The sequence below is a fragment of the Sorex fumeus genome, unplaced genomic scaffold, assembly GCF_029834395.1.
Source record: "Sorex fumeus unplaced genomic scaffold, SorFum_2.1 ptg000044l, whole genome shotgun sequence".
NCBI classification, from domain to species: Eukaryota; Metazoa; Chordata; class Mammalia; order Eulipotyphla; family Soricidae; genus Sorex; species Sorex fumeus.
In genome coordinates this window covers 35,119,362-35,136,287 of record NW_026606101.1, presented here as the reverse complement: position 1 = coordinate 35,136,287, position 16,926 = coordinate 35,119,362, and the positions used below count along the sequence as shown (strand labels likewise).

Sequence of the window (16,926 nt, the reverse complement as noted above, 5' to 3'; positions counted from 1 at the left end):
ATGCTTTTATGGATGGAGAGCCACTTGGTTACTAGGGATTTACAGTCTTTAGGTTTTTTACCCCATTTATATATTCCTTGGGGTTTGTTAATTAATTGGGTTGTTTGTCTCCCTTCTGGAGATTAAATTATGTTTTTTTTTTAAAGGGGGCACACCTGGCCATGCTCAGGGGTTACTCCTGACTCTGCACTGAGGAGTTCCTTTTTTTTTTTTAAGGGGGCACACCTGGCCATGCTCAGGGGTTACTCCTGACTCTGCACTGAGTAGTTCCTTAGTGCTCAGACCATAGAGGATGCCAGGGATTGAATCTGAGGGGCTCACGTGCTATCAGTCCAGCCCCTGGAGGGTATGTTTTACTGATTGCCTCTCTGGCACTATTTTATGCGTTCCCCTGCCTTTCACAGTGACTCACTCCCAGCCAGTGCCAGATCCTTTTGGGAGGAATAGGATCGACAAGAGCCCTGCAGAGGCTATTGATCCTTCAGTTCTGTAGCTCTGGTTCCCTCCTAGTGGCTGGAATTGGCAGCCTCTGCTGATCTCTCTTGAGCTATTAATTCATGTGGTTTCACAAAATGATGCAATTCTGTCATTTATGAAACACTTCAGGTTTGTTGATATTCCAGTTAGAAATAAGTCACGGGGCTGGAGCAAGAGCATAGCGGGTAAGGCGTTTGGTTTGCCTTGCACGCGGCTGACTGGGTTCAATTCCCAGCATCCCATATGGTCCTACAAGCACTGCCAGGAGTGATTCCTGAGTGTAGAGCCAGGAGTAATCCCTGTGCACCATTGGGTGTGACCCAAAAAGCCAAAAAGCTGGGGGGGGGGGGGGAAACAAGTCACTAGGTGTAGCCACTGTCAGGAGGAGCGGCTCTTACAGGGGCATACATATCTGTGCATGGGAACGGTTTTTAAAAGTTGCCCACGTTATCTTGGATGTGATAGCATTCCTGCTCTTCTGTGTCATCTTCTTTGACTCTTTCTGCAAAGAGGCTCTTATGTTAGTGGCAAATGGTATTAAGAGATTGTAATTTGGGTCTCTGAGATTTTATGCCTTTTTGTGGACAAAACTAGATAGTACTCCTCCCCCCAACCCCATTTTAATTTCAGGTAAAAGTCATGTTGCTTTTTCCCATTTAGGTCAATTAAGAGTTGTAGAGATTTTACTTAACTTCATCAGTCTTATGTTTGTATCTTGCAGTGGAAAACCTTGTTTATCAGTGGCACTAAGATGATTACTCACTTATCGTCCCAAAGTACACAAATGAAAATCTCAGAATAATGACATGTTAGAACTAAAACTACAATTACTGAGAATGCTTAAAGGTTTCCTTATCCTTTTTTTCTTATAAAGAAATCCATTAGGACTGGGAGGGGTGGGGGGTGGGGTTTTATTGGGGTTCTTCATGGTAAAAAATAAGTATTGGTAAAGGGAAATGTGTTTGATATTTGCATGACTGAGACCTAAACCTGAAAGCTTTGTAACTTTTCCCACAATGATTCAATAAATAAATAAATTAAAAAAAAAGAAATCCATTAAATGATGTCGTCATTCATATTTCTCCATACAGTCAAAATTCTAATTCTTTCTCAATCTGTGGTATAGAATAGGTTCATTTGCTTTGAGTTGCTTTTTGTGTTTTAGTTTATTTAAAATAAAATTAAATCTTGTTTCTCGATGGGTAGCTTTTTGAAAATTATTATCCGTTTTATCATTAAATGTTCTGGTAGCATTCTGTGTATACTCCCCAGCACTAAGGAGATATATTTATCTCTTTCGTATTCCTTTGTCAGTGACACAGCATCCTGTTGGTCAGATATTCTAGGGAAGAATATTCTTCTGTGTTCTAAGAATTACATTTTCTGAATGGATGTAGGAGAGAGGTGGGAGAGGGGGCAAAACCTGGAGAATCAGTTCCTGGTCGGGACCTCCAGTTGTCATCCTACTTCTCATTCTGGGTGGACGGATACTGATTTTTAAGTTTTTAAATTTTAAAATTTTTTTGTAGTTATGTAGTCTTATGCTCTCCATAATTTCTGCCCTTTCATTTACCCTACTTTATTTACTCGTACAGTCTTTCTTAGTTTAGAGTTATGGTTTTTCCTGATTTTGACACAGTTATTTGTCAGACTGAGTTTGTGGTGGCTAGCTTTTGTTTTGTGTGTCTTTAATAAGAATCAGGGAAGAGCCTATTATGTTTTAGATAGCTTCTAAAAGCATTTATGTAAAAGGTAAGCAGAACCTTAAAGAGAAATAATCCTTGCTAACCAGTGCCAATTTCTCTGTTTTGCAGGGAGAAGGACTTAGAAGCCAAATTCATTATTCAAATGGAGAAAAGCAAAACAACAATCACAAATTTAAAGGCAAGTAACATCCTGGCCTCCCTCTAAACCCAGGAACCTCCATGTTTGTTTTGTGTCAGAATGACTGTGATAAATAAGATTCATCTGCCATTTCCGCTTCCCTTCTGTCTCAGTTTAGCTAGCCACAGGAGCTTGACTGGATTCCATTGGGAAGAGAAGGGGCTGGGCTCTTCTCTTCCTTCCCTCTTTGGTTTCATTTAATCTGGAAACCTGACCCTGCTAAATAGCCTCTGGGCCAGCAGCTCCTGGGTTAACTGCAGCCCCAGGCAGTTTTCGATCTTTATACCCTGTATTGTTGACTGTGTTCAGTATTCTTATCACAGAAAAATTTTAATCATTGTTGGTTTTCATTTTTAGTGAAAACTGCTTTCATAAAATTTATAAAAAGAAAATTGCTACTTCAAAGTTACGCAAAAGTTGGGGGCTGAAAGAGCAAATAATAGAACAAATAAACCACGTTTCTCCCACTAAGATAAAAAAAGGACAGAGCCCCAGAATATTCTGAGATAGCAGGTTCTCCTTTTGCTCTTAAAATGCTCTATTTATTTCCTTGGTTACTGAATAGTTTTAAGGGCCCTGAATACTTTTCACAAATTGGGGAAAAGGGTGTAAAATAAATTATAACGCTAATTGTTGTAATTACTTTGTGTCTCTCAGTGACTGTGCCTTTTGATACTTGTTATAACTCTGGGGGTTGGGTTTCTGAGGCCTACTGTTCCACAGCCAAATGTAGATAAGTCTTTGGTTAGTTTTCTGTTAATTTGTGACTCAAGGAACTTTGCATTTTGAGATCTAATTTCAAAGAAGTGCAACTTGATCCGGGGGCTAGATAGAAGTGTTAGAAGCTGGGGAATGTTCTAGCTTTCCAGGTGGGTCACTCTGCATATTTGATCTGTTTCTTGCTGGAGACAGTCCCCAGTGGAATGCTGTCACTGACCACACGCCTTGGTCCTTCCTGCTCTGCCTCTTCTGACCTCCCACTTCTTCTCTGGTGTCTGTGGTCATCACTTATCCATGCTCTGCTCCTTTTTTCCCCCTTTGCTTCATATATCTGGGTATATTCAGAGTGCTTTGGTAAATGGCTTAATTACTGAAAAATTATATTTACTGAAGTAGAGGTCTGGAGCTATAGCACAGCGGGTAGGGCGTTTGCCTTGCACGCGGCCAACTTGGCCGACCCAGGTTCGATTCCTCTGCCCCTCTCGGAGAGCCCGGCAAGCTACCAAGAATATCTTGCCCACATGGCAAAGCCTGGCAAGCTACCTGTGATGTACTCGATATGCCAAACACAGTAACAAGTCTCACAATGTTACTGGGCCCGTTTGAACAAATCAATGAACAATGGGAGGACAGTGACAGTGACTGAAGCAGAGGAGACCCCATGCTTTGGATGAGTCTTTCTTTTTGCATCGTGAAACATATTTTCTTTGATCTCTCTGTTGCTTTTGAGTTCTGGAAACACTTCATCACCTAATATAACTGGAAAAGATATCCAGACTTTAAACATTTTAATAATAGTTTTATGATTTTCTGGTAGAGACAAGGGCCAGGAAGATTGCTCTATGGTTGGAAGCAAGCCCTATGAGCTGGGGGAGAAGGCAGCTGGGATAGAGAAGGGGTCACTAAGTCAATGATGGTTGGAGGGATCACTTGGGATGGGAGATGTGTGCTGAAAGTAGGTAAAGGACCGGACATGATGGCCTCTCATTATCTGTATTGAAAACCATAATACCCATAAGTACAGAGAGAGTAAGAGGGAAATTGTCTGCCATAGAGGCAGGGGGAGGGGTAAAATGGGGGTAAAATGGGATGGGGAAGGGATACTGGGGACATTGGTGGTGGAAAATGTACAGTGGTGGGGGGATGGGAGTTCGATCATCATCTGACTGAAAATCAAACATGAAAGTTTTTTTTTAACTGTATTTCATGGTGATTCAATAAAAAAAAAATAGTCCTAAGATTTTTAACTATCACTGTCCTCCCGTTGTTCATCGATTTTGCTCAAACGGGCACCAGTAACGTCTCACAACAAACTGTGAGACTTGTTGTTACTGTTTTTGGCATATTGAATATGTCACAAGTAGCTTGCCAGGCTTTGCCATGTGGACGAGATAATCTCAGTAGCTTGCCAGGCTCTCTGAGAGGGGCGGAGGAATTGAACCCTGGTCTGCTGTGTGCAAGGCAAACACCCTACCCGCTACGCTATTGCTCCAACCGATAGCGCAGCAGTTTGGACGTTTGCCTTGCATGTGGCCGACTCGGGTTTGATTCCCAGCACCCCATATTGTCCCGTGAGCACTGCCGGGAGTGATTCCTGAGTGCAGAGCCAGTAGTAACTCCTGAGCACTGCTGGGTGTGACCCAAAAAGCAAACAAACAAAAAAGATTTTTAACATACTACCTGAATTATGTTGGAAAATCTAATGCTCACTGAATGTATTCACCCTGTGTCTACTGAACTGTGTTAGGTTTTGGCTGCATGAAAATATTTCTAAACATGGTTTCCAGTTCAATTTAGGAATAGAGGCAGGTGGCAGTCCGGATGTATGCAAACATCTCCAGTAAACTTATAAATTCATTGTATGTCCTGGAAAAGTCTCTCTGAGCCAAGAGAAATGACTTCTGTTTGGTGAGCCTGAGGGAAGTTTCATGAAAGTTCTGGAAGAGGAATCATCTTACTTGTACTCTGCAAAATTTCACCCTTCTCAGTGGTTCAGGGCTGGAGCGATAGCACAGCGGGTAGGGCGTTCGCCTTACACGCGGCCAACATGGCCGACCCGAGTTCGATTCCTCCGCCCCTCTCGGAGAGCCCGGCAAGCTACCGAGAGTATTCGATATGCCAGACACAGTAACAACAAAGTCTCCAATGGAGATGTTACTGGGCCCGCTCGAGCAAATCGACGATCAACGGGAGGGCCTTTACCTTTACCTTTACATTATCATCTATGGAAATAATGCTTCCTGGAGCCATGCAGATACCAACTGGGAGTATTTTGAGGAGAGGGTAAAGTAGAAAGCAGTGAAGCCAGAAAAAAAAATAGGGTTTGGAATTATTGAGTTCATATGGGTGATTATGGCAAAATTTTAGGAAAAGTAGGTTGGGCATTTCATATGAACCATCCTGGATTACTGGAAGAATGTAAGATTAAGTGTGTAGATATGTACATGGTTTTGGAGGAGGTTTAAAGGAATTTCTTTATCAGAGTATAAAATGAAACATAGTGATGGCTATATATTTTAGTGGAGTTTATTTTGTATTGGATCACTTGTCAACTAATAGTGCTCTTTGAGTCATGAAAATTCTTCTCGCATGTTATTATCATAATCATTTCTTTTTTTAGATACCAGAAGGAGGGACTGGTGACTCGGGCAGAGAAAGGACCAAGACCTTCACCTATGACTTTTCCTTTTATTCCGCTGATACAAAAAGTCCAGATTATGTTTCGCAAGAAATGGTATGATTTTTTAAGATCTTTATTTTGACTCTCTCCATATTGAATACATTATACTGCTCCAAAACTCTTGACATTTTGTTTTCTTAAAATTATTCATATAAGATTAGTGTTAGCTAATTTAAGATTAGCATTAGCACTTTTTATCTTAGCCCTGAGAAGAATTCATTTACTAAAGCTCTGCCTTTTCCCCCCTCTTTTTCTGCTAAGGATGTTCTTCATAGCTTTTCATTACAACTTGGGCATGACTACTGTTTTGAAGGAGCTCCACAAAGAAAACTTTTTTTTTTGTTTTGTTTTTTTGGTAGAGGATGGTGGCGAGGCATTTATATGCCGCCTCGTCAGGACTTAGCGTTGAGTCCTGTTGCAGCACCAACTTTGAGGTAGTCTTCAAGCAGGAAAACAAGTTAGAGTCTCCCTGATTGGTGAATCATTATATGTTTTGGAAGAAATAAACATTTCATCCTGTCTTTCTGGAATGTAGGATGAAACTCGAATTTGGCCCCCCACCCTCACCCCCCCAAAACTTGTGGATTTTATGATCTAAGATAACATGGCATGGTCAGAGAAGGATAGACCCAAACATCCTTCCAGGAGACCATTGAATGTTGACTTTTTATGTGAGTGGAACAAGTATATTTCCCTGTATGGGACAAACGGGGTGTTTTTGCAGAGCATATGAGAAAGCACAGCAGGAGGAAGAATATGGGCTTTGTTGTTGTCTCTCCTCTTTGCTTATGAACAGCTTCTTGAGATACATTGCTTCAGGTTTCTGTATGTTAAAACTGGTTTAAGAATTTCTGCACTCTCTGCCCTGGGCTGTATTTCATGTGAGGCATCTTAATATGGTATTATTGTTTAGTTTCTGACAACTTAACAACTTTTGTACTAGAATCATCTGCGTTGCCTAGAAATACATTTGAAATGCAGAATCCAGGAATCTGTTACAGACTAACTGAATTAGAAATTGCACATTAAAAAAAAAAAATCAAGTGGCTCCAGGTAATTTGCAAGTATCTTAACATCTGAGAACTCTAGTTGGTTCAGAAATGTTTTGTGGAGGAGATTCACTCTCTCAGGCAATGTGTTAGACTGTGACGTGTCCCCCCCCCCCGCTCCTACCTCCCTAAAAGAAACACACACACACACACACACACACACACACACACAACCAAATTGGAGTAACTGTATGAAGAAAATTTCATCAGAATCAGGGAGATTTGGAAAGCAATAATAGCAAAGCTGTTAATGGAACTCAAACAGGAATGAGGTATCTGCTACTAAAGAGAGGTGGGTAGGAAAGACTCACTAGCATGTTTGAGTTTGGGTCAGTCTTGGAAACCAAAGGAAAGACAGCTTCTGCCCTTGTCCCCTGCCCTGCTCCCAAAGAAACTCAGTGAGCTTCAGTAACTTGCTCACATTCTGAGGTTTATTGATGCAGAGTTGAGATTTCGGGTGATGGATATGCCATATGCCTTCAGAAGGCCATAAGGGAGAATGAGTTAGTTTCTCAAACTGTCAGACAGAGGGGCCAGAGACCTAGCTTGCAGTCAACCCCTGTTCAGTCCTTAACACTGCACATGGTTCCCTGAGCACTACCAGAGCCAGGAGTAATCTGTGATCATTGCCAGGGATGAACCAAACTCCTCCCCTCTCTCCACTGCACCCTCTAGAATAAATGGAAATGGCAACCACGTTGAGAAAATAAATGGAAAAGTGAGTGAAAATGACTTTGACGTTGTAGTAACTGGGTTAGGAATCTGGTAAGGTAAAACATTACAGCTGGGGCTGGAACAATAGCACAGCAGGTAGGGTGTTTGCCATGCATGCAACTGACCCAGGTTCAATTTCCAGCATCCTATGTAGTTCCCTGAGCACTGCCAGCATGAGCCAGGAATAACCCCTGTGCATCACCGGGTGTGACCCAGAAAGCCAAAAAAAAATAATTAAAAAAAAGTTACAACTATTGGAATTATAATTGGGATTCAATATAGGAATGGGGATGAGGTGACAGATATGTGGGTGAGAACTTATTACAGGGGAAAATGTCAGTTCACTGTTACAGCCTTCAGAATGTCTTCGTGAGGGAATGAGGGACAAGTCATGAAGATTTCCACTTTGAATTCTCTTAATGAGCAAACATGTCTCTCCTTTCTTTCATCTGAAATCCCCCACTTGGAGACAGAGTCTGTACTAATGGAAATCCCGGGAGTGAGGAGTGGAATGGCTTGTGACTGCATGACCCAGCTCTCTGGAGATGCCCAATGCATGCTTGCTGACCAAAAAACTTGTGCGGATGGTGTTTAATCTCTTGGAATGGGAATATCCTGAGTTCAACAGGAGTCAAGATCAGGAAAATACTAACAAGCTTAGCTCTTTTGGAAATTAGAATCCAATGCTCTGAGTGTAGAAATGGTCTTAGATCGTGAAAAGGTTTTAACTGATGAGAATATCTTTCATGTTGTGCAGCATCTATTCTCAGATGCTTTGACTTCTTTGACTTGTATCAATAACCCGAGATTGATCTACGAAATTGCAAAATGAAAGAAGCCTGGAGACAGGTTAGCACACATTACTAGAAGTTTCTACCTTCTAGTGCATAGACAAAATTCAGAAGATTTTTAAGAACACTGTTAAAAGAAGGTAATCTTCTGTCATCTCAAATTTTCCTTTTCTTCTTTTCTTTCTTTTTGGTTTTGGGACCACATCTGGCAGTGCTGAGGACTGAATCCTGGCTTTGTTCTCAGGAATAACTTCTATTGGGACTCAGGGATCTGTATGTGGTTCCAGGTATTGCACTGTGGTTGGTCACATGCAGGCAAGCTCCTTAACTCTGTACTGCCATCCGACGCCAACTCTTCTCTAGCTTAGTATTAGATCATTAAAAAAGTGGCTTTAAGCTTCCAGTATTAGCATGACTTCGTGTTTTTAATGCTACTATTGCTGGCAGTGGAATTGAACTGAGCCTCTCTGATCAAGGGCAAGATGCAGATTGAGCATGAGGTTGGCTCCACTTGTTCCTTTCTAAAAATCATTTGAATGTAAAGGCATCTTGAGAAAAATACATCATGACTCTTTCTGTGGTTCGTTTCTCTTGTTAAGCAAATACTAAGAAAGTGGACCATTAAATTTCTTCCTTCCACATTAATTTTATAACTGGAAAATACCAGTGAGCAGTTTTAAATCCACACTCGTGTAAGTAAAAGGCCATTTAATAACGTCCAATTTTCTTAATGGTTCTTTAAAGCTCCAAGGGGAAGCTTTCATCTCACACAACCTGTTCTTTAATTCCACTCTGGAGGAACTTGAAACCTAAAAATCCCCCAGTTGATGGACTAGAATAGAATCTTTTGTTTTACTAGTGCCCTCTGGTGGGCAGTTTCCTTGGCTGACTCTTGAGGCCTTTCTAGCCCTCGCTCACTGACAGCAAGGTGATTTTGGGTACAAGGCCAGGTGAAGAGCTGAGTGGGGGAGACCAGGTTTTCCGATTCCCAGAGAGGCCCTCTCCTCTCACCTTGGTTTGGAAGGTGGTGGGGAAGGGTAAAATCAAGTCCTTCGCAGAGGCTGCAGTGAACTGTGGCCATCTGGGCAGCGTGCTCTGCCGCTTGGGGTCACGTGCCGACTCTCAGTGGTATGTGATGAGAGCAGATGGCTCTGCACTTCCACACCTGAGTTTTCTAGACACCTCTCATAGTCATGTCCCTCAGCACCAGACCCCTCCCATCCTCTTCCCAGCCCAGGAGCCAGAGAAAATTCCCGCGGCCTTGGCATTCTGGAAAATAAAATGAGAGTAAAATGGTGGGTTTAGGTCTTCTTCTTCTTCTTCTTTTTTTCTCCTTTGCTTTTTTGTGGCATTGCACAGGGGCCACTCCTGACTCTGCATTCAGGAATTACTCCTGGCAGTGCTCAGGGGACCATATGAGATGCTGGGAATGGAACCCGGGTTGACCGAATGCAAGGCAAACACCCTACTTGCTGTGCTATCGCTTCAGCCCCTGGTGGTGAGTTTAGGCCTTAACCACAGTCACAGTGAAGGATGGTCACATTGAACACTTGGGGGTTTAGTTGAAGTTTGGTCATGTTCTTGAGTTTTAGCCCTCGATGAAACTGTTCTTTGGGAAGTTAGTTAATGGAAGCTTTTCTTCCTCTGCACTCATGCTCTGTGAAGTGGTGAGAGTGACGGGCTTTTTGTTTTTGTGTTATCCGAGAGACTTGCAGAAGTATGTAGTTTCCCAGCTGGAGCAATAGCAAAGCAGTAGGGTGTTTGCCTTGCATGCAGTTGGCCCGGCCGAGCTGGGTTTGATTCCTCCATGATTCCTCCACCCCTCTCAGAGAGCCCGACAAGCTACCAAGAGTATCTCGCCCACACGGCAAAGCCTGGCAAGCTACCCGTGACTTATTCTATATGCCAAACACAGTAACAACAAGTCTCAAAATGGAGACTTACTGGGCCCGCTCGAGCAAATCGATGAACAACAGGAGGACCGTGACCGTGACTGTGATTTACATACATGGTGGTGAAAACTAGCCCAAGAGGGGTATTCTGGATCCTGAGGCTGTATGGGACTCCTGGTTCTTCCTAGACATTTGTTGGGGACGGTCCTTCCAGGTGGGATCAAGGGCCATGTAGTTGATATCATAGATGTCAGGTGAGGACACATAGTCACCAAGACTTTAGGTCACATAATTTGGGCCCAGAGAAGTCTCGGTGTGTGTTCAGCCCTGCCCCCTTCTTTTGGTGACACTGCTCATCTTGTTGGATTTTGTGGAACTAGTATACTCAAAGATATGCAAGAGCATAGACAGTGCCTCATGGTGTTATTAAGACCTGTTATTGTTATTGAGAGTTGGGGAAGTCACCAGACTTTGAAGAAAGGGTTAGAAAATAGCAGGATCTGAAGTGGATAAACAATAATCCAATGAATGAATGAGAGCTCCCATTTGTAGGAGTGACTTGATTCAAATCATAGTTAGTAAGCTTAGGCTGATGACACAGGAAACAAAACCCAAACAAGCAGGTGGGAAAATGGTAACCTAAGGTGCACTGACATCTAGTTGGATGTATTTTGATCTCCTCCTTATATGACAGACAGTACTATAGGCACAGAAGGTTTGTGGAGCTGGGAACAAAGTTGCTAGTGCTTTTCAGCTCTGTCCCTCTATCCAGGGGAAAAGTGTTTGGCTAGAGGGCCTAGATATCTGTAGGGGAGATAACAGTTTTAAATTTTGGCTAAGCTAGCATCACTCACAATCACAATCACTGAACACTTCTGTGTGTTGATGAGGCTTAAATGCGGTAACTCCACAATGCAGGTTACCTCACTTTTTTGTGTGAGTTTGCCCGATAAATCTGATCAGTAGCCCTCTCTTTGATGTTTCTTCAGCTGCTGATGGAGACATTTTATATGTCCTTGTGAGGAAGCAATAGGAAGTCAAGTGCATTAAGTTGGGATACTTTGGGTGCTCCCTGTCCAGCTGGGTATAACTAGGATGACTGCACATTTTGAGTTACCTCTTTTAGCTCAGGTGTTTAGGGGAAGTATTTATCTGTTTAGGGGCTAAACAGTCCCATTGCCGTTATGTGGTACAACTGACAAGGATTCTTAAATCACTGGAGGTACAACTTTAGACTCACTTCCTTACATACAGATCATTTCCTTGCCCTCTCTGTCTTTGACTAATAGTAAAATAGGAAAAAAAAAAAAAGCCTGGATTCTGACATGAAGAGGACCAACCACCCTAGCTTGGTCTATACTCATCAATCTCTAGGAGTTTATTTGGATAAGTAGATGGACTCACTAGGGTATTGGTTTAGCAAGTTTGAGTAGTGGCTTCTGGCTGCTATGATCTACGATTTTGAATGTTTAGTTTTTGGAAATTCTGATAAAATGATTTACTTTATACATTTATCTTGTTGGGAAGGAGCAGTTTCTTTGAAAATCATCACCTTTTTTTCAAAGCCACCTTGGATTGTCACTTTTCCTTGTTTACATTTACGTATATCAGGAATTTTTGGTTCAGTAGGGATAAGGATGGGGTTACTCTTGCTTACTTGGACAGTTTCCTTATGCTTAAACCTGGGGGTATGTACATCTTCTGGGGTTAACAGTACTCTAGCAATTTATTTATGCTGTGTAATTCTTAGGAGATGAAAGTAATGTTAAAGAAGAATATTGTCAACATAGAACCTGCTTTTTAAAAACTCCATGGTAATTGTATCTTGTGTGTGTGCTTTCTTTTAGGTTTTCAAAACCCTTGGCACAGATGTCGTGAAGTCTGCATTTGAAGGTTATAATGCTTGTGTCTTTGCATATGGGCAAACTGGATCGGGAAAGTCATACACTATGATGGGAAATTCTGTACGTTGTTTACACTGTGTGGGGAAAACTTCTCATCTCTTTTTGGACTGATAGAATTATCTCTTTTCTCTAGTTGGTCTGTATTAACTTGATTTCCATGTTCTAATCGTTCTTTAGCAATAGCATACAATTCAGTAATAAGTTGGACAAAATTTCCTCTGAGAGATTTTGAATTTGAAATAGTTTTACATTTATAAGCATGAATAATAGATACAAGTCTCAGTTCATTTTCCATTTTTAAAGGTTTTATAATCTTATCAAAAAAAGTATGTTGGGCTCACCAGTAATTTATTCCTCTTTACTGCCAACACAACAGTTTGAATAAATTACAGAACTCTTCTTTTTAAAGTTGTTCAAAATCTTTTCCCCAAGAAAAGTATAAAAGTGCATCTAATTCTTTGTTGGAAAAGGGTACCTAAATCCAGCAAATGCATGGCAGCATATTACAGTTTTAAGTAAGTAGATAGTTAAGTAGTAAATATAGTTTGATAAAACTATTAGTTAATTTTAGAGTATCTAGAGTCTCTATAGGTATATAATAGTATGGTGATGAGCATTAAAGTTTCCCATAATATGGAGGAATAAAAATTTTGATGTTATTTCAGGAATTTTTTTCCAGCTCTAGATAGCATTTGCGTTGACATTTCTTAGGCCTTGGTGAAAATTCTCAGGCCTGTGGCATGTTTTAGATGTGGAGCACTAGCAGAACATCTCAGGCTTCCTACTGGCAGGCGTGGTGGTGCCCTAAATGCTAAAGATGCAGTAACTCATGAAAGTAGTAGTGTATTAAAGGGGAGAAGGCAGATTTTTCAGATGAGTTTTTCAGTGCAACAATCCTGGCTTTTTACATGTAGGCATTTCCTTTACATGTGAAATTGCTAAACACTGTGATTCCTCAATAGTGAAAAAAAGGGAGAACATCTAGGAGAAATACAGATAATTCCAAATTTCACATTTTCTTTGGTAACTACTTTTTCTCCCGACTGTAGCCTTTAAAATAAGATTTCTTAAAAATGAAATATGTATTATGTTGACATCCCTAGTAGCTTCTTTATTTTTTGGGTGTATGTTAACATTTCTAAAGCAGTCATCAATTACAATTGTTTTCTTTGACCTCCTAGTTGAGTACTGTTTTGATAACTTTTTCCTTTATTTGTAAAGTAAGAAGGAAAATTTGCTGAAAGTTCTCTTTTTTCCTTGATGATAATGGGCACTGGGCACTGATTTTATAATACAGGGAGAAAATTCTCTTTAATCTGTGATGAGACCACCTTTTTTTTTTTTTTTTTTTTTTTTAGTTTTCAGGGCTGGAATGATAGCATAGTGGTAGGGCATTTGCCTTGCGTGCAGTCAGCCCAGCAGAGCCGGGTTCAATTCCTCCACCCCCCTCGGAGAGCCCAGCAAGCTACCGAGAGTATCTTGCCTGCACGGCAAAGCCTGGCAAGCTACCCGTGACGTACTCAATATGACAAACACAGTAACAAGTGTCACAACGGAGACGTTACTGGGCCCACTCGAGCAAATCGATGAACAACGGGAGGACAGTGTTTGTGTTTTTAGTTTTCAGTTGGAGGAGGGTTGGGGAGAACCCTGGAGAGGCTTTAAAAGGAAATATTGAAGCTCTGAAGCTTCGGTTTCCCAACAGCATTTTGCTCCTCATACACTCTTCTGAGGTTCATGAGTTTGTTCTGACTAGAGTAGGAATATTGTTGATTATGTCCGCACCGCATGCATTGTATTAAAATGTCAGCCTAGGGACTGGGGAGATATAGCTTTAAAGTGCCGGGGAGGAACCAGAGAGATAGTGCAGTGGATAGGGTGCTTGCTTTGTGCACTGTAGACCTGGTGGGTTCCGGGCACCCTATGTAGTTCCCCAGCCCAGCAGGAGCATAGAGCCAGTAGTCATCCCTGAGCACTCTCACGTGTGCCCCTCCTCCCCAAACAAAAACAAACCATGAATGGGCTGGGAAGCCAACTTTGCATGCTGGAGGCCTAAGTTCTATCCCTAGCATGTCATAGTCCCCCAACTGCCAGGAGTAACCCCAGCACCACAGAGTGTGGCCCAAAAACCAATTAAGAAATAAAGACAGCTGGCTATCCACTATCTCCTACAGTAGAGTTAGTACTTCAAAAGAAGGGTATTCTAGGTGCTTTAATTATCCTGATGATAATTAGCTTCTTTGAAGACATTAAACTTCCATTTTTTAAAATTTTTTTCTTCTGTCCATTGATTTTACATGTTCTTTGGCCACTTGACCAGGTCAGATTTTTAACAGGATCCTTCAGCTATAGACTGTCTTCTTTGAAAGTTAGAAAATAGATTGTCTATGTATGCGAGCCTTTGAATTGACTAATTAACAGTACACGGATAAGCATGTATTGCCAGAGTGCCAGCATGAAAGAATTAGAAAGCTCAGCCTTTTAGTTCTTGGCAGTAGGGGCCAGTGTGGAGAAGGTGGCTGGACTGGTTGGGACCCTGGCGTGGCGGAGCTGGAGCAGGCATGCCGCCTCTTGAGTTGAAGTCCACTCCAGCAAATTGCAAATTCTGTCTTCAGTTGCTTTTATTTCAAGTGACAGCTGTGGCTTTCCTCCTTCCCACTGCAGGGGGATTCTGGCTTAATACCGCGAATCTGTGAAGGGCTCTTCAGTCAGATAAATGAAACCACCAGATGGGATGAAGCATCTTTTCGAACTGAAGTCAGGTAGGGCCTGTGACCTGAGTGTGAGCTTGGCTGGCTCTTGCTTTCAGCTCAAAGAGTGGCGGAAGCTTCGTGATTCCCGAGGGGAGAGTCTGCTCCACCAGCCCGCACCCTCCCTGCCCCTTATCACATGGTAGTCGGAAGGAAAGCCTGAAATGTGTATGTTTCAGTCACTTGCATGGGATATCACGTGGGCTGTGGATTTGGAGGTTTTGTCAAAATAATTCCCTTTGGTCAGAAACCTTTAAAAGGGGATATGAATCTTCAATGGAGTGAATTTTTGACTTACAAGTGATTATCCAATTCTAACTGAAAAAGGTTTTTGTTTATTATATTGGTAAGTTCACTGTAAATGTCCTCTTTAAATGCAATTGAATGGTTGATGATTTTCTACCTTGAAATTAAGCCTGTGTAGGGAACACATCTCTTCCTTGGTTTTGAGCACAGTCCTGATTCTCCTGGATGCTAGACTTCTGCCATGAGGCTTTGGATGAATTGTTTATCAGGGAATCTTAAACTTTTTCTTTTTTCTCGCGACTCTTTTTTGCCTGATAAATTTTTATGGGACCCCAGGCATATATGTATATAAAATAGCTGTACAAACTCAACATTTACTGTTAGTAAATCATAAAGAAATTTATTTTAAAACAGTCTCTATACTTGGTTACCTTACCCCATATTTGTTCCAGACTTATAGTAAAACTAGGGTTTTGATCACCATAAACTTCCTTTGTCTACTCTGTAAAATAAGGAAAATAGCTGCTGCTGTTACTGTTGTTGCCCTAGTCAATAAATTTTCTGACTTCAGTTTTATTTAATGTTTCTAGCTACTTAGAAATTTATAATGAACGTGTCAGAGATTTACTTAGACGGAAGTCATCAAAAACCTTCAATTTAAGAGTTCGTGAGCACCCAAAAGAAGGTCCTTATGTTGAAGGTAAGAGAATATTTCACAGTCCTGCTTTTCCTGGGTACTGGTAAAACAGTACTAGTTTCAAAGAAAAATATGACTGTAATGAACAGATTTTTAAGAATGTGTTTACTTTGGACATTTGATCATTGTGAGAATGTCTTGCTGTCACTACATGATATTTATTGAACTTTTTTCATTTTTTTTACATTGCAATTTCGGATATTGGGGAGTGAACCTAGAAACTTTAATTCTTTGCTTAATTAATTATTTAATACATATTTCACTGGGTAGTCACGACTATATGAGACTTGGTCAATTGATTTTCTTTAGAATTCTGGAAGTTTGTTGTGCATATTCCTAGGTAAGTGTCCTATAGGCTGTCTGTTTAAATGACGTCACAGCTCTATTGGGTATTTTTCTTGGTTTTTTCTTCTTTTTTTTTTTTTTTGCTTTTTGGGTCACACCCGGCGATGCTCAGGGGTTACTCCTGGCTCATGCACTCAGGAATTACTCCTGGCGGTGCTTGGGGTACCATTTGGGATAGCTGGGAATCGAACCAGTGTTGGCCATGTTGGCTGCGTGCAAGGCAAACGCCCCACCGCTGTGCTATTGCTCCAGCCCCCTCTATTGGGTATTTTTACTGACCCTAATGGTAGTGTTTCATCATAAGGGAGATTCCTATTAAGGCCTGTATTCTTATAAATATACTGCTCAAAAGGGCTGGAGCGATAGCACAGCGGGTAGGGCGTTCGCCTTACAAGCGGCCAACATGGCCGACCAAGTTCAATTCCTCCGCCCCTCTCAGAGAGCCCGGCAAGCTACTGAGAGTATTCGATATGCCAGACACAGTAACAACAAAGTCTCCAATGGAGACGTTACTGGGCCCGCTCGAGCAAATCGACGATAAACGGGAGGGCCTTTACCTTTACCTTTTATACTGCTCAAATATTGGGGATATTTGAGCTGCCTGGGAGAAAAAGTAAATTAGTAGCTCAATGAATACACTAGGATAAGTGACAAGTGGATTAAATACTTAGATGTTAAAAGTGGCGTAATAAAGTGATTGCAAGAAACCTTGGGTTAATATTTTCAAGAAAAAGAGAGAGCTTTTTGAAAACTTATCTTGAAATCCAGAAACCATGA

The 16,926-nt window shown here is 41.4% G+C and overlaps 1 protein-coding gene across 1 annotated transcript in view; it reads left to right on the top strand.

Moving 5' to 3' along the window:
- The window catches only part of KIF16B (kinesin family member 16B), a 327,590-nt gene that overhangs the window by 38,169 nt on the left and 272,495 nt on the right, over positions 1 to 16,926 (top strand). Inside the window, exons 2-6 of the mRNA XM_056122148.1 lie at positions 2,292 to 2,361; positions 5,702 to 5,815; positions 12,055 to 12,171; positions 14,776 to 14,873; positions 15,698 to 15,807. Of these exons, the coding sequence (XP_055978123.1) occupies positions 2,292 to 2,361; positions 5,702 to 5,815; positions 12,055 to 12,171; positions 14,776 to 14,873; positions 15,698 to 15,807 (509 nt within the window). The remainder of the gene's footprint in view (positions 1 to 2,291; positions 2,362 to 5,701; positions 5,816 to 12,054; positions 12,172 to 14,775; positions 14,874 to 15,697; positions 15,808 to 16,926) is intronic.